This window comes from Pelecanus crispus, chromosome 6 (assembly GCF_030463565.1).
Source record: "Pelecanus crispus isolate bPelCri1 chromosome 6, bPelCri1.pri, whole genome shotgun sequence".
NCBI lineage: Eukaryota > Metazoa > Chordata > Aves > Pelecaniformes > Pelecanidae > Pelecanus > Pelecanus crispus.
In genome coordinates, this window is record NC_134648.1 from 45,257,841 (window position 1) to 45,276,969 (window position 19,129).

The window sequence follows — 19,129 nt, forward strand, 5'->3', positions numbered from 1 at the left end:
AGATTTTAAATAAAATTGAAAATTATTTGCACCTCGGAAAAGTTTGGGAGTCTGTGTGTGCCACTGCGGCAATCCATTGCAGTCTCCCATGGATGATGTGTGGTGCGCCTCTGCTGTGCTTAAATTACAACACAGCAAGAGAGATAGCAGGAGCAGGGAACAGTGATTTGGCATCATCTGTCTAACTCATCACTACCAGTGTAATCGAAACATGATCTGGAATAGTAGCAAATGTGAAATGCCTAGACACCTTGCAACCGTGTCTATTAATGGTTATAATCAGACCTGATCTATCCATACAAAGTGTAATTAAGCTATTATCATACATGCTGGGACTTGTAAATGATTTTGTTGCTTGGTATCACATGAGGAACAGGAGTGATGTAGTAAGAATACCAGTACCAAGAACATAATAAGAAAGGTATGGCTACCTTAAGGTATGGCTACCTTTGCTGCTGCTGTTCTTTAAATTTTCAGGAAAAAAACCAACCCACAGGCTGATTTCTAGCACAGGCAATCTAATCCACATGGGTTCTTCCTCTGTCATATGGAATAAACTCTGGGAAATACAGGGATTTTTGGGACTGCTTCTAGGAGAAAAGTCATAGCAACGAGACCCAAGCTGAAATAAACTGCAGAGGAGGTCCTGAGTTGCAGGATCTCCTGAAAAGGAGCCCCGTATCTGCTGGGTCACCTCATATGCACGTCATGCTAGTGTAGCAGGTTGGTGGCTTGCTGCTGCGGAGGTCGATCTTGTGTATAAGGTCATCCCTATCTCCATGTGTAAACCAAGAGAACTTCCCTTGGTACTTGCAGGAACTCTCTAAACACTTTCCCTTATTTGCTTCTTAACCTGATATCCCCTGTTGCTTACATGATTTTACAACTTTTTAGATCTTCAGGCTTGTATTTTTCTAAATGATAGAAAATGAACTGAAAATTTAAAACTGTATATATGTATTTACTTATTAGTAGCCATGGTGCTGTTACACAATAGAAATGTTCACTCCCCAACCTCCAAGAAAGATGCCTACCTCAAGATCTTAAACATTAGTCATTGAAAAACATTAGATGAAGAAATAACCTTATAAAGTATCATTTGTGTTAGAGTTCTCCTGTTTATGTGCATCTCCATCAAATAAACATTCATATTCTCTATTCTATAAATATTATTTCCTAAATATGATCCCCAAAAATTACATTTTAAATCACTCTGGATGCTTAATCTCTGATATTGTACTTACTGCCCTGTCTCATTGTTAGGAAACCTTCCTCTTCTTGAGAAATTCTCTATTTCAAATCATTTACATATTTCATACTAATCTTTACAAGTATCTACTGGTTTTTCCTTTCCACCCAAAGATACTAGCCTGTGATGCTGTTTCTTCCTGATTTATTATTCACCAGTCAGTTTTTTAATAGATCCGAGTAGTTCTTGTCACAGTTCTAGCTGGAAATATGCATTGAAGTTATAATGAGACAGGTGAGTCAGAACCTAAAGAGGTTCTCAAAATTATGTAAACATAATATACTCTATTTTCCAACCAATTTTATGAATTATTAACTGATACTTGTGTCTAATTTTTCCACATAATTTCTGCTATTTCAGCTGCTGCATTGTCCTATCCTTGCACAATGTTTCCTGTAGTGACTGTTAAAACTGGACCTGTGCTTCTGTCATACTGATGATACCAACTTACGTTTTACGTAACTCAGGAAATATTAGTGATGCTTATGTCTGTCATCTTCATTGTCCAGCATTCATCCTTTTACCTGCTCACTTCTATGATTGCCAAAAAGGAAACAGTGAGGTGGCAGTAAGACTTCTTCTGCCTCTAATATTTTGAATCTTTTTGAGTTTTGAGCTTTTAAGGAGTCACGTTGACATGGCTCTGTGAGCAAGCTATGTACAGTGTGCCATAAGCTCTCCAACAGAAGTTAAAAGTTCAGTTCCACTGGTTCTGTGGAGTTGCTCCTGACTTACATGGTATAACAGTGTGGGAAGATCAACCTTGCTGATGCCTTCTTTCCTTGTTTATTTCCTAATTGTGTGATACTTGGGTAAACTGGATAGTGCTTACACTATACACTAAAAAAAAAAAAAAAAAAAAAAAAAAAAGGAAGTATGATGCAGGTGCTTGTTAGGGATGTGGTTCATTAGAATTTCAGCTTCTATGTTCAGTGCAAGTTTGAGGAAAGCACAGTGGAAAACAGGTATTTCTTGAACACTACCTATACTACTACCAGATTGATTGATAGATTGATAGGAATTTTCTTCCACCACAGCCCTAAATTGCCACACATTTGAGTACATAAAATTAAGTAGTAGTAAAAGGGTTGCAAGCAGGTAGTCATAGAGCAGAACCAGTCAGTCTTAATGATGTTGATTTACCCTGCTCCTTATTAGGAGTAGTTATCCTGGGCTTGTCTAATGTTAATGTCACTATACTGCTTTCAGCATCTGAAGTAATTTACATGATATCCGTGTAAAACATTGCACTGTACTGTTTAAATCCATTTATGTATGATGGCCCTAAGTCTCAAGAGTTAAAGGAAGTGGCTGAAATAAAAGAATTGGAGGCTTTTGACATTTTCACTTCCCATTGATACGTATGTATCTTCAGACTTTCATACCTTGTGGAGTGAAAAGCTCTAACTTTCCATTGAATGGGCATCCCCAAATGGGCTTTCAGAAATACGAATGCTATAGGTTAGGGATTTCTTTTTTCTCATCCCACTCACTCTCATTTCCACAAGCCCATTCACCCTGCCAGCCTAGCTAACATAACAAGTAATATGACACAGAGTTTTAACCCTTAGCTATCTGATCAATTTGGTAAACAAAATACTTCTGAAATTATAGCGTGCTCTCCCACTTAAGCACTGCTGTTCGGTCCTGGGTGCTCCAGGAGTTGTTAGGTGAGTATCTGCATTCTTTCCATGGAAGTGGACAAAGGAGAGAAAGATGTAACAGAATTCCTCAAATGTGCTGGCTGGTATCGTCATATACAGATACCTGGAAACCATAATCCTGAGTCCACAAACCAAAATTAGCTTAAAAAAGATAGATCCTTTTACAAAATAGGGGGTGGGTGGTTCTTATTTTGCTTCTGCTGACCAAGCCGTTCTGGTCATATTTTCATGTTCTCAAGCGTTTTTCTCTTGACTACAGGGGCAAAAAATGACTAAGTAGACAAAGATTTTCATGTAACCAGTTGTTCCCAGGAGGTGGAGCTTTTAGACAAATATCAAATATCATCCATAATTACTTTGTAGGAGTTGACAATATTATCTGTTTGTCAAATCGCTGTATCTTACCGCCTGAGTTAAAGAAAAATACTTTTGATAGTGGTCTGCCCAGTGTCCAGCTATTGAGTACTGCAGACTGTTATCAATAAACTTCTATTAAAAGCATTAAAGTAAATTAGATCTTGTGGATTGTAGCTATTGTGGGGGGCTTTCAGACCTTCACTGCCTAGGATCTCCAAGCATAGGTATTGCCTGCAGTGTTACTAGTAGTAAAATGGCAGGGGTCTGCAGTGATATACAATCAAAGTTAATGACTGTGTTAAGACTGTGTAGTTTACGTTCACTTGTGATACACTCTGCATCAGATTTTTGCTGTTCTTGCAGGAACAGTATGTTACTTACCAGGGTGTGCAGCCTTGATCCAAATGAGACAGTTGAAGCTCTGCCTAATGGGACTGGCAGTGCAAGGTGTACATGAAAGTCCCCTAAGTTTTCTCCAGCCTGGTAAATACCAGTTATGCTCTTACCAGTATTAAACAGATTCCTTCCTTGGTCCCTCCTTGCTAAAAGCCTTGGTGCATGGTCTCCCTGGGGTAGGTGGGCCTGACTGACCACACAGCTACGCCTCCACCTCAGACCTTTGTGCTTTAGTTTGCTTCTGCTGATTTTTGTCCTGTTGAAGAACATTTTATATGTTCTCTTTCATATTAAACAAATTTTTCATCTTTCTGACCTTCAAAGAGAAATCACCACTCGAGTAGTGTTTGTTAACGTATTTATTTGTTAAGAAACTGCAGAATTGTTCTTAGAGGAACAATTGTTTTTGAAGGTGACCTCTTTATCTCTGAGTAGTAATCTGTAGCAGGCAACTGGAAAATAGTACTAATAAGAAACAAAAGCAGTGTGAAAATTGGGTTAAAAATGTTTGCTGCATGCTGTAGTCCAATTCTATTTTTTTGACTGCAAGCAATCAATTTACTGATGGATTTCTTGGTTATCGTATCATTCTACATGGATGATAAGCCTGTTGATCTGTGAGCACAGAAATAGTCTTTATTTTAAAGTTTCTGTGGAACTATCAAGTTTATTAAAACATAGGATGTCGCTGCAGAAGCATAGGTTTAATGTGCCTTGAACAGCATCATGCCTGTGCCTTCTGTAACAGTGATCTCCCCAGCTGCTGCGGCACCTTTCCTCAAATAATAAAAGTACCGTCCGGGACTTTCTGAACCACAGATTGGAGAGGGGGGAAAACACTTAACATCAGACTAGGTCAGTGACGCTGTGCAGACATCTGCATAGGACAGTGGTGAGAGCTAAAATATTGGTATCTTTTAAACTGTCAGTTTCACTCTTACAAAGCCAATTTCAGTCCTGCACCAAGTTATTTTCTATCTATGGAAAGGATCAGTCAAGCTTGTGCTTTCATTTTCATAATACCCCATCACCACCACTGCCACCACCACCCAGAGATCCTGCTCACATTGTGGATTTTCAGTACTTAAATATAACTTCTGACCCCCACACAGCTGCATTTAGTTCACAAGTGTTCCTTTGTAATAGCTAGCTTTTTACATCCTTTCTGAAATGAGAAATGGTAAGAGAAACTCTCTTATGGCCTTAAGTTGTTGTATACAGCTGCTACAATAATAGTAGAAATGCGAGAGTACCAATGTAATGGCAAAGACTGCGTTTACAGTGGAAGATGGCAGACTCCTGAAGCTGTAACTTCAGCTGGGACAATTATTCCATTTACAGTCAGTGGCTCTGATAGGTAGTTTCACTTCTGAAGCCTCTACAAAAATAAGTAAAACCTCATACCTTTTCATTTTTATGTGACTTGCTTCCTCACAAAAATAAAGATTATATACATACTACTTGGTGCAATGAAGTGTGATATGTAGTGATCAGTAAGAAAGTACTGTTGAAGAAACAGCAGTGCAGGCAGAAAGAATTCAAGGATGAGAACAAAGGGTAGAATTGTTATGTGGAAATTCACAGGTAACACTTCATGTCCTTTCAGCTTTTATATATTTATTTTCCTAGTCTTGTATAATCATGGGTAGACAGAATCACCTAGCTCATCTCCTTGGTGTGGAGGGTTGATACTGAAAACTCTTTTTAATACTTTGCAAATCTCCAGGTTTTGGTATAAAACAGTAAGTGCTCAGGAGAGGTCTGGATGAAAAAAAAAAAATCCATGTAAGATGCCCCATAGGTATTGTCAAGATCTTGGTATTTATTCTTTGTTGCAAGAAAGAATATGAGTAAGAGGAGAGATAAAAGTATACAATGGTATTAGCTATGTAGAAAAAATAGAGAAGATCAGAAAAAAAGAAATATCTTTGCCCTTTTACATGACTCAAGAAAGGAGGACATTCAGAAAATTCAAATACATGAAAGGAAACATTTTACTGCCAGTCCATAATTAAAATACAAAACTTAGCTGCTAGGACTGGGGTGTAGTTAATTGTGAATTGAACATTTCCCAGTTGCTGCCGTATCAAAATGCTACTTTGGATTTCAGATTCACCCTTTCTCTTACATCTTTATGCCTACTGCATAATTGCTGAGCCAACATCAGAGGGTCTGCTTGCATGTTGAAACCAACATTACATTTTTTTAAGTGATTGGGAAAGAAAATGGTATTGTAGCTGACTAACAAAACTTTTGGATTGAGAAACTTGACTGGCACTGCAGTGACTTAGAAAATTCAACTTCTGAAAATGCCGTTATGCAGCTGAAGAATGTTTGTTTGTCCACACATGTCTTGAAGTGTTGTAAGAGTCAGGAAAAAAAGCTTGTTTTTCTTTTTTGCAATTTATACTCTAAAATTCAGCAATTCCCCAACTGTCCATCTCTTCTTTAGCAATTTCCGGAGTTCTTGGCATTGTTCATTTCATAATATGCTATGCTAACTATAGTCACTACCCATTTTTCTTTCTTTTATTCACGGTTGACCTTTATTTATCTAAAGATCGTGATGATGAAAATACTACCATTTGAAAGGAGTGACATTCAAAAAGTGTGAGCAAGAATGGTCACACTAAAAAGTTTGTCAGGTGTAAGGTCTGACAAAGTGGCTGAGATCTTTTAACAGTGACATTCCTTTCTCAAAAGCCAGACTCCTAAAAGCTAGTGTCTCCTACTGATCCCGCTCCTGCCTCCCCATCCTTCATGTCATACATACAATTTAAATTCCGTGTAGTAAGTTGTGTATATATTTCTTTGGTCCCTGCATGCATCCCTCCTTGATTCTGTTAATTCTCCTAAGAAACACTGCTTCACTGTCCATCAAATCTCTACTTGTCATGCTTTTTGAGAATAAGACAGAGCAGGATATGGCTGTAATTAGGTTATATATTAGAAAATACCTATGTCAACACCTTTTTTTTTTTTTTTTCTTACATGCCTCTATGCTGGGAAGGATAGGGACCTATCCCTGTCTTTATGTTGCATAGGAGAAATTTGTAACAGTCTTTCCAAACCTAAAGTTAACTTACACAGGTTTGGTTGGTATTATGCTGTTCTCTGAGCTGGTCAGTAGAATAAAAAACCGGGGTGGCTCTTCAAGCTTGTTTGAAATTGGAAATTTTACCTGTAGTTTACAATATAGCAGAATACAATGTCAGAGCCTAATTACACACATACTACTTCTACATTCAGAACTGTTTCAGAGATTATTTTGAGCAGGTTCCACCTTCAGTTGAAATCAAGTAGAGTTGTAATTAAAGATATCTCTGTTACTGGCATAATAGCCAGGGTACCACAAATACAGGAAAATATAAACTACGCTATTGCTTTGGTACCTGAGCTGATTCTGTTTACGTTTACTCTGCTTTACTCTCCCCACTACCCAGGATTCAGGAGGGCTTGGGCGCAGTCCATGGTACTTATCCTTGTAGTCAATTTTGACCTGGAAGTAATATGTCTGCATTCATCCAGTGCTGCATTTGAGCCAAATCCTCCAGTCAGTGGGAACACTGGACTGTGCAGGGGCACCGGGTGTCTTAGTACACAGTCAGTTTGGACCTGGCTGCAAAAGCATCCTTAGGATGCCTCTGAATACAAACTTACTCTGCAAACAGCAGAGCTGTATTTAGGCATCACCTCATCTGAGCAAACTGAGGCTACCGTACATCCTCAGTCTATATTAAATGAATTTGGGTATCTTTGCTTCTGTGGTTTCGTTTTCCTGCTCAATCAATAATCTGCCTTTGATTAATAGAGTTGACTGCAAAGTCAAGAGCAATAGCTGGCATCTAAAAATGAACTGCAAATTTTAATGAATTGTGATAGGGATTTAAGACATATCTCTAGTGAATGTGTCAAGAGAGGAGAAGTCAATTCTAGGTGTGGAGTCAATGTAGATAGGATAAAACATGTTAAACATTGTGTGATTGCTGTCATTGATGTGTGAAGTGCTGCCACTGGTAGAGTTTTGCGTGATGGCGTGTGTGTTGCATCAATCTAAATAGTCCTACTGTAACACAGGATACAAATATTCCCAACAATACTGTTTCTGCAGTATTGCAGCGATCCCCAGTATCTTAAGGGATGGTTGCCAAGAGTTAGCTGTTGGCTGTCTCAAGGGCATAAAGTAAACCAGGCTGATTGAGCTTAGCAACTGTTACTCCTCCATTACTGCTCTTTCCCTTCTAAGTAGCTATCCCCTTGCTAGTGAGGGGCAGATAATCTGCAGGGGATCAAGAAATGCGTATGCTGCCCTGCATTTGAATAAGGAGGACTTTGCAACTAATTTACACTGTGTCATCAGTAATAATGTAGAGAATATAAGCAGCAGCTTCCGTTGTGTTTGGTATTGAACCCGCTTTGGCGAAATTACCAGGCTCAGTGAGAAAGTCCAGCCTCTCCTGCAAACAGCACCCCTGCCCTCCCTGGGTGGCTGGCCCTGCTGCAGGAAAAAACTCCTGCTTCCCATTGTGTCTCTCCTGCGTGTGGTACTGAAGTACACACCTTTCTTTGAACTTCTTTGTCTACAATATGTAAAAAGGGAACTAAAAATGATGAAACTGTAAGTCAAATAAATGTGGTGATGTGGGAATTGATTCCTTGCTAACCTTTGGAGAGAATGCTCATGCTCAGCCCCACCTGACTTCAGGCAGCTCTGTGCCTGTTTCCTCTGCAGTTTCACAGCCACAGTGTTGGGTAGGAGGCCACACTAACAACAGGTGAAAATAACAATAATAGAGCAGTTTGTTGCTGTTATTAGCAGATACCTGATTGTAAGCGTGTTTTGCTTCTAAATGGCGGTTAGTGAAACCAAATGTCTAGAAAATGGCAAACATGATTTATTAACAACAGTTCGAACTTTTTGGGGGTGATTACTTCTTCATGCTAGACCTGTATACAGGTGAGCCACATTTTGCTGAGTCACTGAATGGTGTGCCTCCCAGCAGCAGTGTTCAAGCGTTTCCCATCCGACAGGTGGGAAACCACCGGTAGTATCCAAGGAGAAAGGTTGTCCTGCAGCGAGCTGACCTTTGAAACTGGGACATGTGGCACAGCCTGATCTAGTCATCGGAACGGGTGACGGGCAGTGAAACCTTAGGAAATCTGTATCCTGCTCTGCTCATAGTTCCTCATATGAGGTAGAGTAATTATCCTGTCTTCCTTGTGCTTCATTATGCACTTGTGTAAAGTGGAGATGTAATTATGAATTTACTTCATAAGGCTGTTGTGAAATTTAAAGAATGGGGATTAGTCTTGCAGTGTGACAAGGATTCCCTGCTCTCCCAGCTTAACTCCTGTGTTTGATCCACGTTAAATTGTGCAGAATTGTGAATGTGGGTTACTGCAAAACTATTTCCAGGAATTTGTATAGAAAAGTTCCCTTCTGACAGGAAACTTTTTATTCTTACCTGAAAAGTGGTTCTTTTAAGGTATAACTTGCTGATTTTTAAAATGTAAAACTACCAGTTGCAGGGTTTTCGTCTGCTTTATTTCATATTTGCAAAGCTCAGGCTTTTTACATATTACGAGGAGTTCAACATCAGCATGATCCCGTGGAGTATGCGTTCTCTGTCCTACTGCTCTGCCTCCCCACCTCTTTTCACTCCAGCTCCTCTCTGATCCAGAAGTTCCTGCCCTGGTGTGTTAGCGCAGTTGTGATTGTGCTGTGATCTGGTTGACAACATGGCCCAACAAATAGATTATATCAGCACAACAGAGAAAAAACAAAAGGTGCATTGTGATAGGAGAGCAGGAGCTTGGTCGTGATGGGGAAATTCCATAAAAAGGCATTGCTGCAGAAACAAAAAAACCTCATTTACGTGTGGGGAAATAGCTCATATCTCTGGGACTGTCCCAAGAAAAGATAATTATATACACTCAGCCAAAGTATTATACAAGTGTGATAGTTTTTCACTGATTCACAGATTAGGGTGCAGAAATCAGAGTTAGAACATGCATGCTGGGTACATACATCCATTTAATTATGGACTATTTTTAATGATTAAAAAATCATAGAAAAATTAATAGCAGTGTGCTTAGAAGAACCACATTGGGAGATACATGATACATTTATGAACAGCTGGTCTTGACTCTTCCATTGATCTGTGTGTAGTTTCATACTTCTTTGTGGCTGCACCCTGGCTCCATCAGGGTCGTTTGCTAGAGTGCTGTGAACACAAAATTGTTTGCATTGTAAGTAAAATGTGAAGGCTTAGGAGAAGCTTGAGGAAGATCTAATTAAAGACTGGGACAGCACGGGAATAATTTAAATGTGACTGATAAATGATGAAATGGATTGCAAGCAGAACATATTCAGCAGGTGCTAACCATGCTTATTTACCCTTCTGTACAAAATGGCATCTTATGATTCCTGTTTTCAGAGAAAATGTGGTTTTATATGTTCTGCTGTCCAAATTTGAAAGATACTAATACTCATAAAAGGTCATTCTTTCACTAATTTTGTAAGCCTCATTCTCAAGAAAATTAATAGTATAGGGAATGTGTGTGTTGTATATTTTGTAGTGTTTTGTACAGATTGCCTTTTGAACAGATTGTCCAACTGAGCATCTGATGTTTGCTACCTACATAATGTAGGAACATTCAAAGGGTGCATCTACATAGAGCTTACTGCATATAGCATATTTGCATTGTGTAGTGGCAGATGACAATAATTTTTAGATAACTTTTGGAAATACTAGATTAATAAAATCCTTGTGTCTTTTTAAGTGAGAGATCACTACTGCTGTTTTTTTGTTAACAGTATTATGTTCAGTTTCCTCTATGACTAAAACAAGTGTTACTGTGTGTCTCACGTCTTCCTTTCTTGAGAAGCAGCCACGCGTGGGAGTAGACACACTTAGGAAACCCCCCATGTGAGTTCTGTGGCTCCCTGTAGACCACCCCTGTTAAGCACTCAAGCCTAAAATGAGATAGAACACTCTTTAATAAAGTTGCATCAGGCAAGGGAGTGTGCAGAACAAAATTATTTTTATCTTGTGAAAACAAAAATAAGTTCTATCTTCTGTGTTTTAGTTGTGTAATTATGTGGTAAGTAGAGGAGAGACAGCGTGCTGTTATGCAGGCAGGAGTTTCTAAATCTTTTAATGGTGATTCCTGTTAATTTTATTACAATTTAAGCCTGGTTTGAGTTTTTCCATTGCAAAACTGTAGCAAATTTATACCAGCCCCTCAATTTTTTCCCAGAAGCACTTCATACTGGAGAACCTCCTATGCTAATAATACGTAGGAGAAGAAAGTCCATATGACTAACAGGTAAAGAGTGACACAAGTTACAACCTTCAGAAAGAAAGACTTAACGGAGCTGGATCCAAGCCAGTTAAGTTTTTTATAAACTTGGGAATAGCCCCAATTGACCAGTCTGTATCTGGAAATCCAGCTGCCTTTGTGTTGAACCATAAGTGTAATTAAAGGGTGTTTCCTTTTTTTTATTGGGTAAACTCCAGCAGTTCAAATACTGGCAATTCTTTGCAGTACCACTAGTGCAGCTATGTTCCTGAGACTCTTTTTGACTCATAGTCTACTTTTAGGAATTGTTTCTTCTCTTGCCCCATCAGGATGCTCTTGCTGTCCAGTTTTTTATTTTAGGCTTTGCAGAATCGGTTTCTACAGTGTTCTTGGAAAAATTTTTGAACTCTTTTTTTTCCATATGACTTTCTGCTAACCTTCCCTTAACATCGCAAAACATTAGGCAAGAAGAGAAAGTGTTTTCATTTGGAGTTTGTAAGGGGTTGTTTAAGTTACTCGTGGTTGATATTTCTTCACTGTTGACTTCTCTACATGAAAATCTGTATGAACATAGTAGGTACATTCCTAACTTTTACTAAATTTAATGAACTCAGCTTAACAAACAATTTTCCTTTTGGTATTTGTATCCAATGATTTGCAGGACCGGGCCAATGCATGAGAACCGGGAAAATAAAAGTGACTGTAAACAAGTAAAATTGATGAGCCAGTTTTTACTGCCCAGATGAGACATTCCAAAAAGAAATGTAAATATTGAAAAACTGAACTTGAGTTTTTCAATTTTTAATAACCTCATAATTTAATAATCAAATAAATTATGTGACATAGATGAGAAGATATGTTATTACTTAATATAGTTACTTTGAAAGTAACATAAAAATGGTGGCTTTTGTTTGTATCTTTCAATTCTGTGTTCCAATAAGAATTCTGAAATGTATCCCCAAAGATTCAGGGCATACAATGGAGAGAAAATGCCATTTTTATTTTACCGCTGTTTTATAGGCAGAAATTACTGCATTTGGCCTTTTCCTGCTCACGTTATGTCCTGTTTGTTTTAACTAGGGAAAGGTAGATGGTGTGCATCCAGAGAAATAGCTGGTGTCCAGCATGATCTCCTGGAAGCAGGAAGCCAGTTCTGATAGGTACTGGTTAGGCTCTTGTGCTTTGCATTAGCACCGAGACCCTATGTCTCCATGAAAACAGAGCCTTCAGTCCCTCAGAGTCAATGTTGGTAACAGCAGCTTATAGGTCAACAGTTAAAATTAATGTAGAAAATCTTCTGGTGTCCTCTCTCAGATCCTCAGATCCAGATTCATGGCATACTTAATTTGATCCACCTGCAGGTCCTTTGCTGAGAGAGGCAGTCCCATGCTTCCTGTCCTCACCACCTCCAGTGATGTGTTCCCATCAGTCACGGCCTTTGACTCAGGTCTATCAGTTGTGTGGCTGCAAGCCCAACCCTGCAAAAAAAAATTTCTTTTGTTGGATCAGTGAGCTCATGCGTAGTTGTGACATGGTTAGATCTGATGCAACAGAAGTGCAGCTCAAGTGCAGGGAATGTGCAGCTCAAGAGAGGATTAAGTGGGACCACTCCTTTGCACTGCTGTTTGGTAGATCAAACTAAATGCATTGTAAAATTGTACCCAGGAGTTGGAAGAACAATTCTTTCTAGCACCTGAAACAAAAGATAATGACACCAAATAATGATAAAGAATCACAAACAGGAGGGAAAGGAGGGGAAAGAGCAAGAGAAAGGCAATCAGAGGTATTGCAGGGAGAACAGATAATAGGGAAAAGGAAATAGATAGAAAAGAAGGAAGAGGGATTAGAGGAAAAATCAGGAGATTGTATATTGACAAATAGTGGCAGAAAATGCAGGTAAAAATTGGGAAACACTTTTCCCTGGAGGTTGAGCATACTGTCCTCAGCCTTCAAACGTGATGCTTCAGTCTCAAGAAACAGTTCTTCTCTCTTTCTGGGCAGAATTGAAATGCCATTGCTTTGTAAGCAGTCCACAGTAATAAACTGGATGCTGAAAGCCAGAACCGTTGCCTTCCATGAGCTCTGTCTGAGTGAAGTGGGAAGGGAAAGTCACAGGCACAAATGCCTGTCCTGAGAAGCATTTATTGCTGAACAGGCACAGCCCTAAGAGGCTGGTGAAAAGTCCCTCTGAAGAGAAGTTGGCGTATCAGTGAATTTGCCACCTCAGGATGTTGGTTTATAAGTGGGAGGCTAGTCTGGATGTGGCTTTCATAAACCCTTAATCCTGAGGTCACAGATTTCCTTTTACTGCTGCTTACCCCACAGGGCAGCCCAGATCACATGTAGTTCTCTAATTTCGACAACAGGTGGGGCTGAAAAAGCAGTATGGTTTAGGGCTCGGTCCTCCTCCAATAACAGCAAAGGCTTCAGTGCTGAATCATTTCCAAAAGTACGTATTACTTAAATCCCAATGTGATTCAGTTCCCTCAGCTGACTCTGAATTTCTGAAATCTCCCTACAACTCTTCCTGAGTTCATTCATGTCAATTCAAGCTGCAAGAGCTGGGAAAGGTGTATAATGGTGATGTGTTGTCTGTGTGTTTGAGAGCAGCTTCCTACAATGAATTGGATTTGGTGTTTGGTTTTTTTTTCCTTCATCATTAAGGAGCTAAATTAGTTATCTACTTAATTCGTATTACAGTTAAGAACTGCAGAAAATGAGGGTATGCTAGAAGTCCCACTAGTCGAAACACAGATATGAAAGTGTTCCCTGTCAGTCTGTTTTTACAGCTAAGAAAATCTTTGGGTTTGCTTTGTTTTCTGCAGCTATTTGATGCTGTCAACTGCCTGGCAAAAGAGAATGCCCGGTTGCTTGTTCTGGGCCGCAAACACATGCTGATTAACTCTTCAAATTGGAAAAGAGAGATTATGAAGGAGATGCAGAATAAGGCAGACTTCTTCTTTGCTGAAAATATGTAAGTTTAAGAAAATGGCTAAATGTAATGGAGATCAGCACCTGATTTATGTGCACTTTAAATCAGTATAAACAGCTGTAGTTTTAAGTACCATTACTAGTATCTCTAACTCTGTGTGTGTGAAAGAGGAACTTGCTAGACTTGCTTCAAAAAACAATACATATTAAAAGTTGCATTATGAAGAATTTCATCACTTAGGATCATGTTGACTTCTGTATGGTTTATTAGGATTTATAACTGTTAAAACCACTGCCAAGACCACAGTAGCCTGAACTTACAGAATACCTGATAGCATCAGCATACAGTTGTGGTCTGCTGTGTTAGCACTGCATGGCAGGAGATGAAGTTCGTGCCTGGCCAGTGTTCCTTGGTAGCCCGGGAGCGTGGAGAGTCTGGAGCGCTGACTTCCTTGCTGCTCCCAGAGGAGAGTATTTCTGTGCGTGGAAATAGACCCTCTGCCTCTCTGATTTAAGAAGTGTGACCCCCCTTATTCTTGCCCAGTCAAGCCTGTCCTTGTCTCTAAACTAGGTACTTGTCTCCGCCTCAGTGTCCCCTCTCCTTGCCTTGCTTTCCTCATACAATAAGTCTCAGTTTTCCTTTAGTTCCAGCTCCACCTAGTCTTCCCTCTGAGTTGGCCACTCTTGATCCTTCACCTGTCTCTGCCGTTTCTTCTGTGATCCCAATTCCCAGAACTTCTGATCAAGTTCCTTGTCCCAACAGCCAGTCCAAGTCTCCTCTGCTTGCCTCCTTGATTCCTGTTCTCCTTCATCCCCTCTCCAGTTCTGGCTCTTGTTCTCTTTGTTGTTGAATCACATTGCTTTCTTTCCTGCTATCTGAGCACCAGCAAAGGGGACTCTTAGCCCAGGTTGGAAATCCTCGCTAATCTCGTGTCTTGTCACTTACTATTACCGTAATCCACAGCAATCAAAAAGTGGTTTCAAGCAAAGTTCTGCTCAGCTTCTCCAGGTATAGGGTATCCCATGCCCACTATAAATGTATTTTTAGATATTTTTCCCTAAAATTGTTTCAGTTTAATAGCAGCTAATGTTGACTATATTTTCCAAATAATTATAGTACCTTTTGGAAGTATATTTACCCGTGTAAAGACAAAGATTTACAGATCTGTGCTATGGCCTACATTACACTTTATTATCAGTTGTGATGATTGTATTCCAACAAAGTTTTGGGGGTACCCTTAGGAGTTTTAGCAGTTCAGTTCCACATAGCACTGTTAAGTTATGTGGCAAAAGATTATATTGTTGTGCTATCAGATTGTGATAGGAGGGAAGAATGCTCTGTGCAATTAATTTTTATTGCACTCTAACTTTTGGTGCCCTGTGGCAAGCAGAAGTTCTTTCTTTTACTAGGAAACTGAGTAGTGATGGGAATTTTCAGTGTTGCTGATGAATAAATCTGAGATCAGCATTTGATTTATTTCCTGCAACCACTTACTGCCTTGTGAATGATGTCTGTCTTTTCCATTTGTTTTGTCAAGCTCTGAAGATGATGCCTTCTTGTTATATGCCACTCTTCGATCAGGCAAGCATTGCAAGTTTGTTACTAGAGACTTCCTCCGGGATCACAAGGCTTGTCTTTCTGACAGTCTGACGCGTCATCTGTTCCGTAAGTGGCAGCGTGGACACCAAATAGTGTTTTCCCCTTCTGCAGAAGGAAAGCATATAAATTTTTTGGTAAGTTTTCTGCTGCAGTCAGAAAGCACACAGCACACATTCATTAAAGATACACAATTTCAAACTCTGGGAGAAAAAAAATTCTTGTTGGAGTCTAAGAAATTGATTTGTACCAATGGGCTCAAAACTCCCATGCTTACTGAAAATTCACTGTATTCACAAAGCATGCCACAAACATGAAAACTATCAAAAAGACAAGAAATGCTGCTGAAATGTTTAAAATGCAAATGCATGTTTGTGTATACAAATCTTTCCATTGCTGTAAAAACATAAGTGCCAATATTTTTTCATTTATTTTAAACTTTGAAATACCTTATCCTCCTCTGTAGCACTCTTATAAAATATCATGCCTCTAATTGTACAATAGAATTTATTTCATCTTCATTTTAAAGAAGCAGGAAAATACAGGCATTTCAATATTCACTGTAATATCAGCCTAACATATGTACAAAGTTTCATGAAGGAAAGCACAGGACAGTCACGTTTAGAGTCAGTATTCAGCTGCAGAAATTACAGTCTTCCAAGCATGGTATCATCTTATAGCAGAATACTACTGTTATTGTCTAGGAGACATGTATCCTTGTGAGCCATGAAGAGTACATGAACAGGAGTGCAGCTGTTCTAAGATTCTTCTAGAGAAAAATTCACCGTGTGACATACCATATCATGCAGGTTTTTGTTATCTGGTCTGTCTGCATTGTTATTGCTACTTCAAGGAATACTGCACCTATGCAGATTAATTTTCTTGCCGCTCTGGTTAAAATTGTAAAATAATATTCATCATTACAAACAGACAATAGAGATGCAGGCTTATAAGAACGACAGCCTTTCATTCAGTGTTGCCATATATACATTTCTTTTTATAGAACCAAATACTGAATGTAGGGTTACCTGAGTAACACAGCTTTAGCTACACCTTGTTTCTTTCTTTTGTACAAAAGGGCTAGTAATTTTCACATCTTAATTCCCATACAAGTAATTTGGATGATTGATATTCCCAGTCATAGCTGTCTTCTAGGGTATTCTGAAAGCTGTCACAGGAAAGTAGACTTCCAAGACTATACATACAGAGTGATAGTATGTTCTGAGAACCATAATTGCCAACCAGTAATGTTTCTTCTGTATTTGTGCTATATATGTTGAGTTAGTATACCTGTAACATAATAGACCAGAAAAATAGTTTCTTATATTTGTTTGACTAGACGTTCTTGAAAGTGTTAGCGATAAACCCTTTTCTTACGTCCTCCTCAGCACTGAGCAAGTCAGTTCTGTAAAGAGATACACTGGAAAAATAAACACAAGATGTCATTAATGTCATTAAATCCTAACAGTTCAAGGCTATAAACTCCACATCCTGAGTTAATTCCCATATGATTTCATTTAACTGAACAGAAAAACAATCATTTCGCTGTTTCTAGAAATTGAATGCATTATGTTCAAATCATTATTATCTGGTGGAGATTGAAGACAGAATTTTAACCATTTATAATGACTCCTAGACCACAGAATACTAAAAGATGTTTTAATTTTTCCTCCAGTACTAAAATTTAGAATTTGTTTGGCGTAAGGAAGTAAATAAGAGTTGTTACAGGGATAAATCTATGGAGATTTCTAAGGTAACTGTTGGAAGTTATAACTCCCTATAACTGGTATTTTAGTAATATATTGTGTAAAGTCTAAAAAAAATGTTTTTATCTGTCTTTATCCAACAGCCTGCTCTCTGTTATGACTGTGTGGTACAGACTACAGGTGATACATGGCATATCCCCTATAAAGACGCTTTTGAGGAAAAGTATTCATATCGAGTACCAAGAAAATGGCTCTGCATTCAACAGAAATGATGAAGAATGTAATTGCACAAGCTGAAGCTGCTTTTTTAATCACTGTTGCTGACTAGGAGGACTCAGCAGTACAATTATGGGATTAATGTGTGAGGCTTATAAGTAAAAAGAATTCAGTAACTGCATTTTGCCAAAATCATTCCTGCAGTAAATCTGTTAATATCAATGGTGGTCCAGCAGGGATGAATTAGGTCCATTATTTCCATCTTTACAGGTGATTTCTGTAGCATCTCAATGTGATTTGAATTAAAACTTGTTTTTTGCTCTTGGAATTTCAGGTTGTGGTTTTTTGTGGTTTTTTTTCTCAAGCTTTTCATCTACACTGAAATTCATAAACTCTACTTCAAAGAAATTAAGCAGAACTTCCAAAGTACCTTCAAAATGGGTACAGGTGACCTTGCAACAGTGTCACACAATGTCTGTAGCCAATAAATGGAGCTAACAGGGCCAAATGGTATGTTTGCCGTTTGCCAGACACATGTAGCCCTGATACTTTCTCACACTAACTAGAATTCATTTGGTCACATAGAATGCAAAAGATTTGTTGTAGCAACATATATGAAGATTGGATTGAATGGAAGAATTAGGAAACAACCGATGGGATCTTGTGTGGCTCTTTCACACTCTTAAATTTGCTGCTTCTGACAGGATTTCATGTCGCCAGAATAGTTTGCTCTTGGAAATGCATTAATTTTCTAAATAAAAATTGATCATAACTAGAAATTCTTACAGGCAGTAATAGGACAAAACTGAATTTTGTACAGATCTTTTTATAAAATCTATCCCACGTTATAAATAAAGTAAGAAAAATAGTGTATATTACAGGAAAAGTGCTCCAAGTTATTATTCATGACTGTTTGTATGGTAAATGTTCATTTATTGCACTTACCACTTTAATGCAAACTTTTCTGCCCCAAAACCCATGGAAATGCCACATTAATCTCAGATGAAAGATCATGGTTTTGTTACATTTGTCTTGCACGCTGAAAAACCCTGAGTTGAATCATACAGATCTTTTTGTACAGTATTTGCAGTTCTGAGCTTTTGTAGTATCCCGTGACACTCCCTCAGGACTCTTAGCATTCAAGCATGTTCCCTGCTATTCTTTCTCACATCAGAGAGCTATCCTGACACTTTTTCTGCTCCAGGTTTGTAAACCAGCAGGTGTGATTTGCATGCAGTCATGTCTTTCAGGTACTGTGCAGAAAGTGTAGAGGAGCTGGATATCTCTTACGGTAACCTAGAACCTTGGTTTTAAATTCATCATGTTACTGGTAGCATTCATTACAGACCCATTTTCTGACAGAACATGCCAGCTCCTATACATCACCTGCTTTCTGGAGTCTGCCAGGGAAAGCAGAGAGATTGGAACTTCTCTTGCTCCTCAAACCGATTTACTTCTAATTTGTCAGAAGATTGTTTTCACAATCCTGTAAGTCAGAGAACCGCAATATCTCCTTGAAAATGCAAATACTGCTTTGTTAAAGTAATTGTCTTCTCCTGTACAGGACTGCTTGGTAAGCAACCGTTGCTCTGTACGGGGGTTACCCTCTGTACAAAGTTCCACAACAGTCTAAGCTGATGTGAATCAGTGCTGTTGCGGTCTCAGTTTGCTACTAGCTCTGGTGGCCATGCAGTCCTAAGCAATTCCGAGC

At 38.8% G+C, this 19,129-nt stretch overlaps 1 protein-coding gene across 2 annotated transcripts in view; it reads left to right on the plus strand.

Moving 5' to 3' along the window:
- Positions 1-17,751, plus strand: part of PRORP (protein only RNase P catalytic subunit) — a 52,082-nt gene extending 34,331 nt beyond the window's left edge. For both annotated transcript variants that reach the window (XM_009487927.2, XM_075713187.1), the window contains 3 exons: positions 13,794-13,942; positions 15,438-15,633; positions 17,346-17,751. In XM_009487927.2, coding sequence (XP_009486202.1) covers positions 13,794-13,942; positions 15,438-15,633; positions 17,346-17,474 — 474 coding nt within the window. In that variant the 3' untranslated portion in view covers positions 17,475-17,751. The remainder of the gene's footprint in view (positions 1-13,793; positions 13,943-15,437; positions 15,634-17,345) is intronic.
- The last annotated feature ends 1,378 nt before the right edge of the window (positions 17,752-19,129 follow it).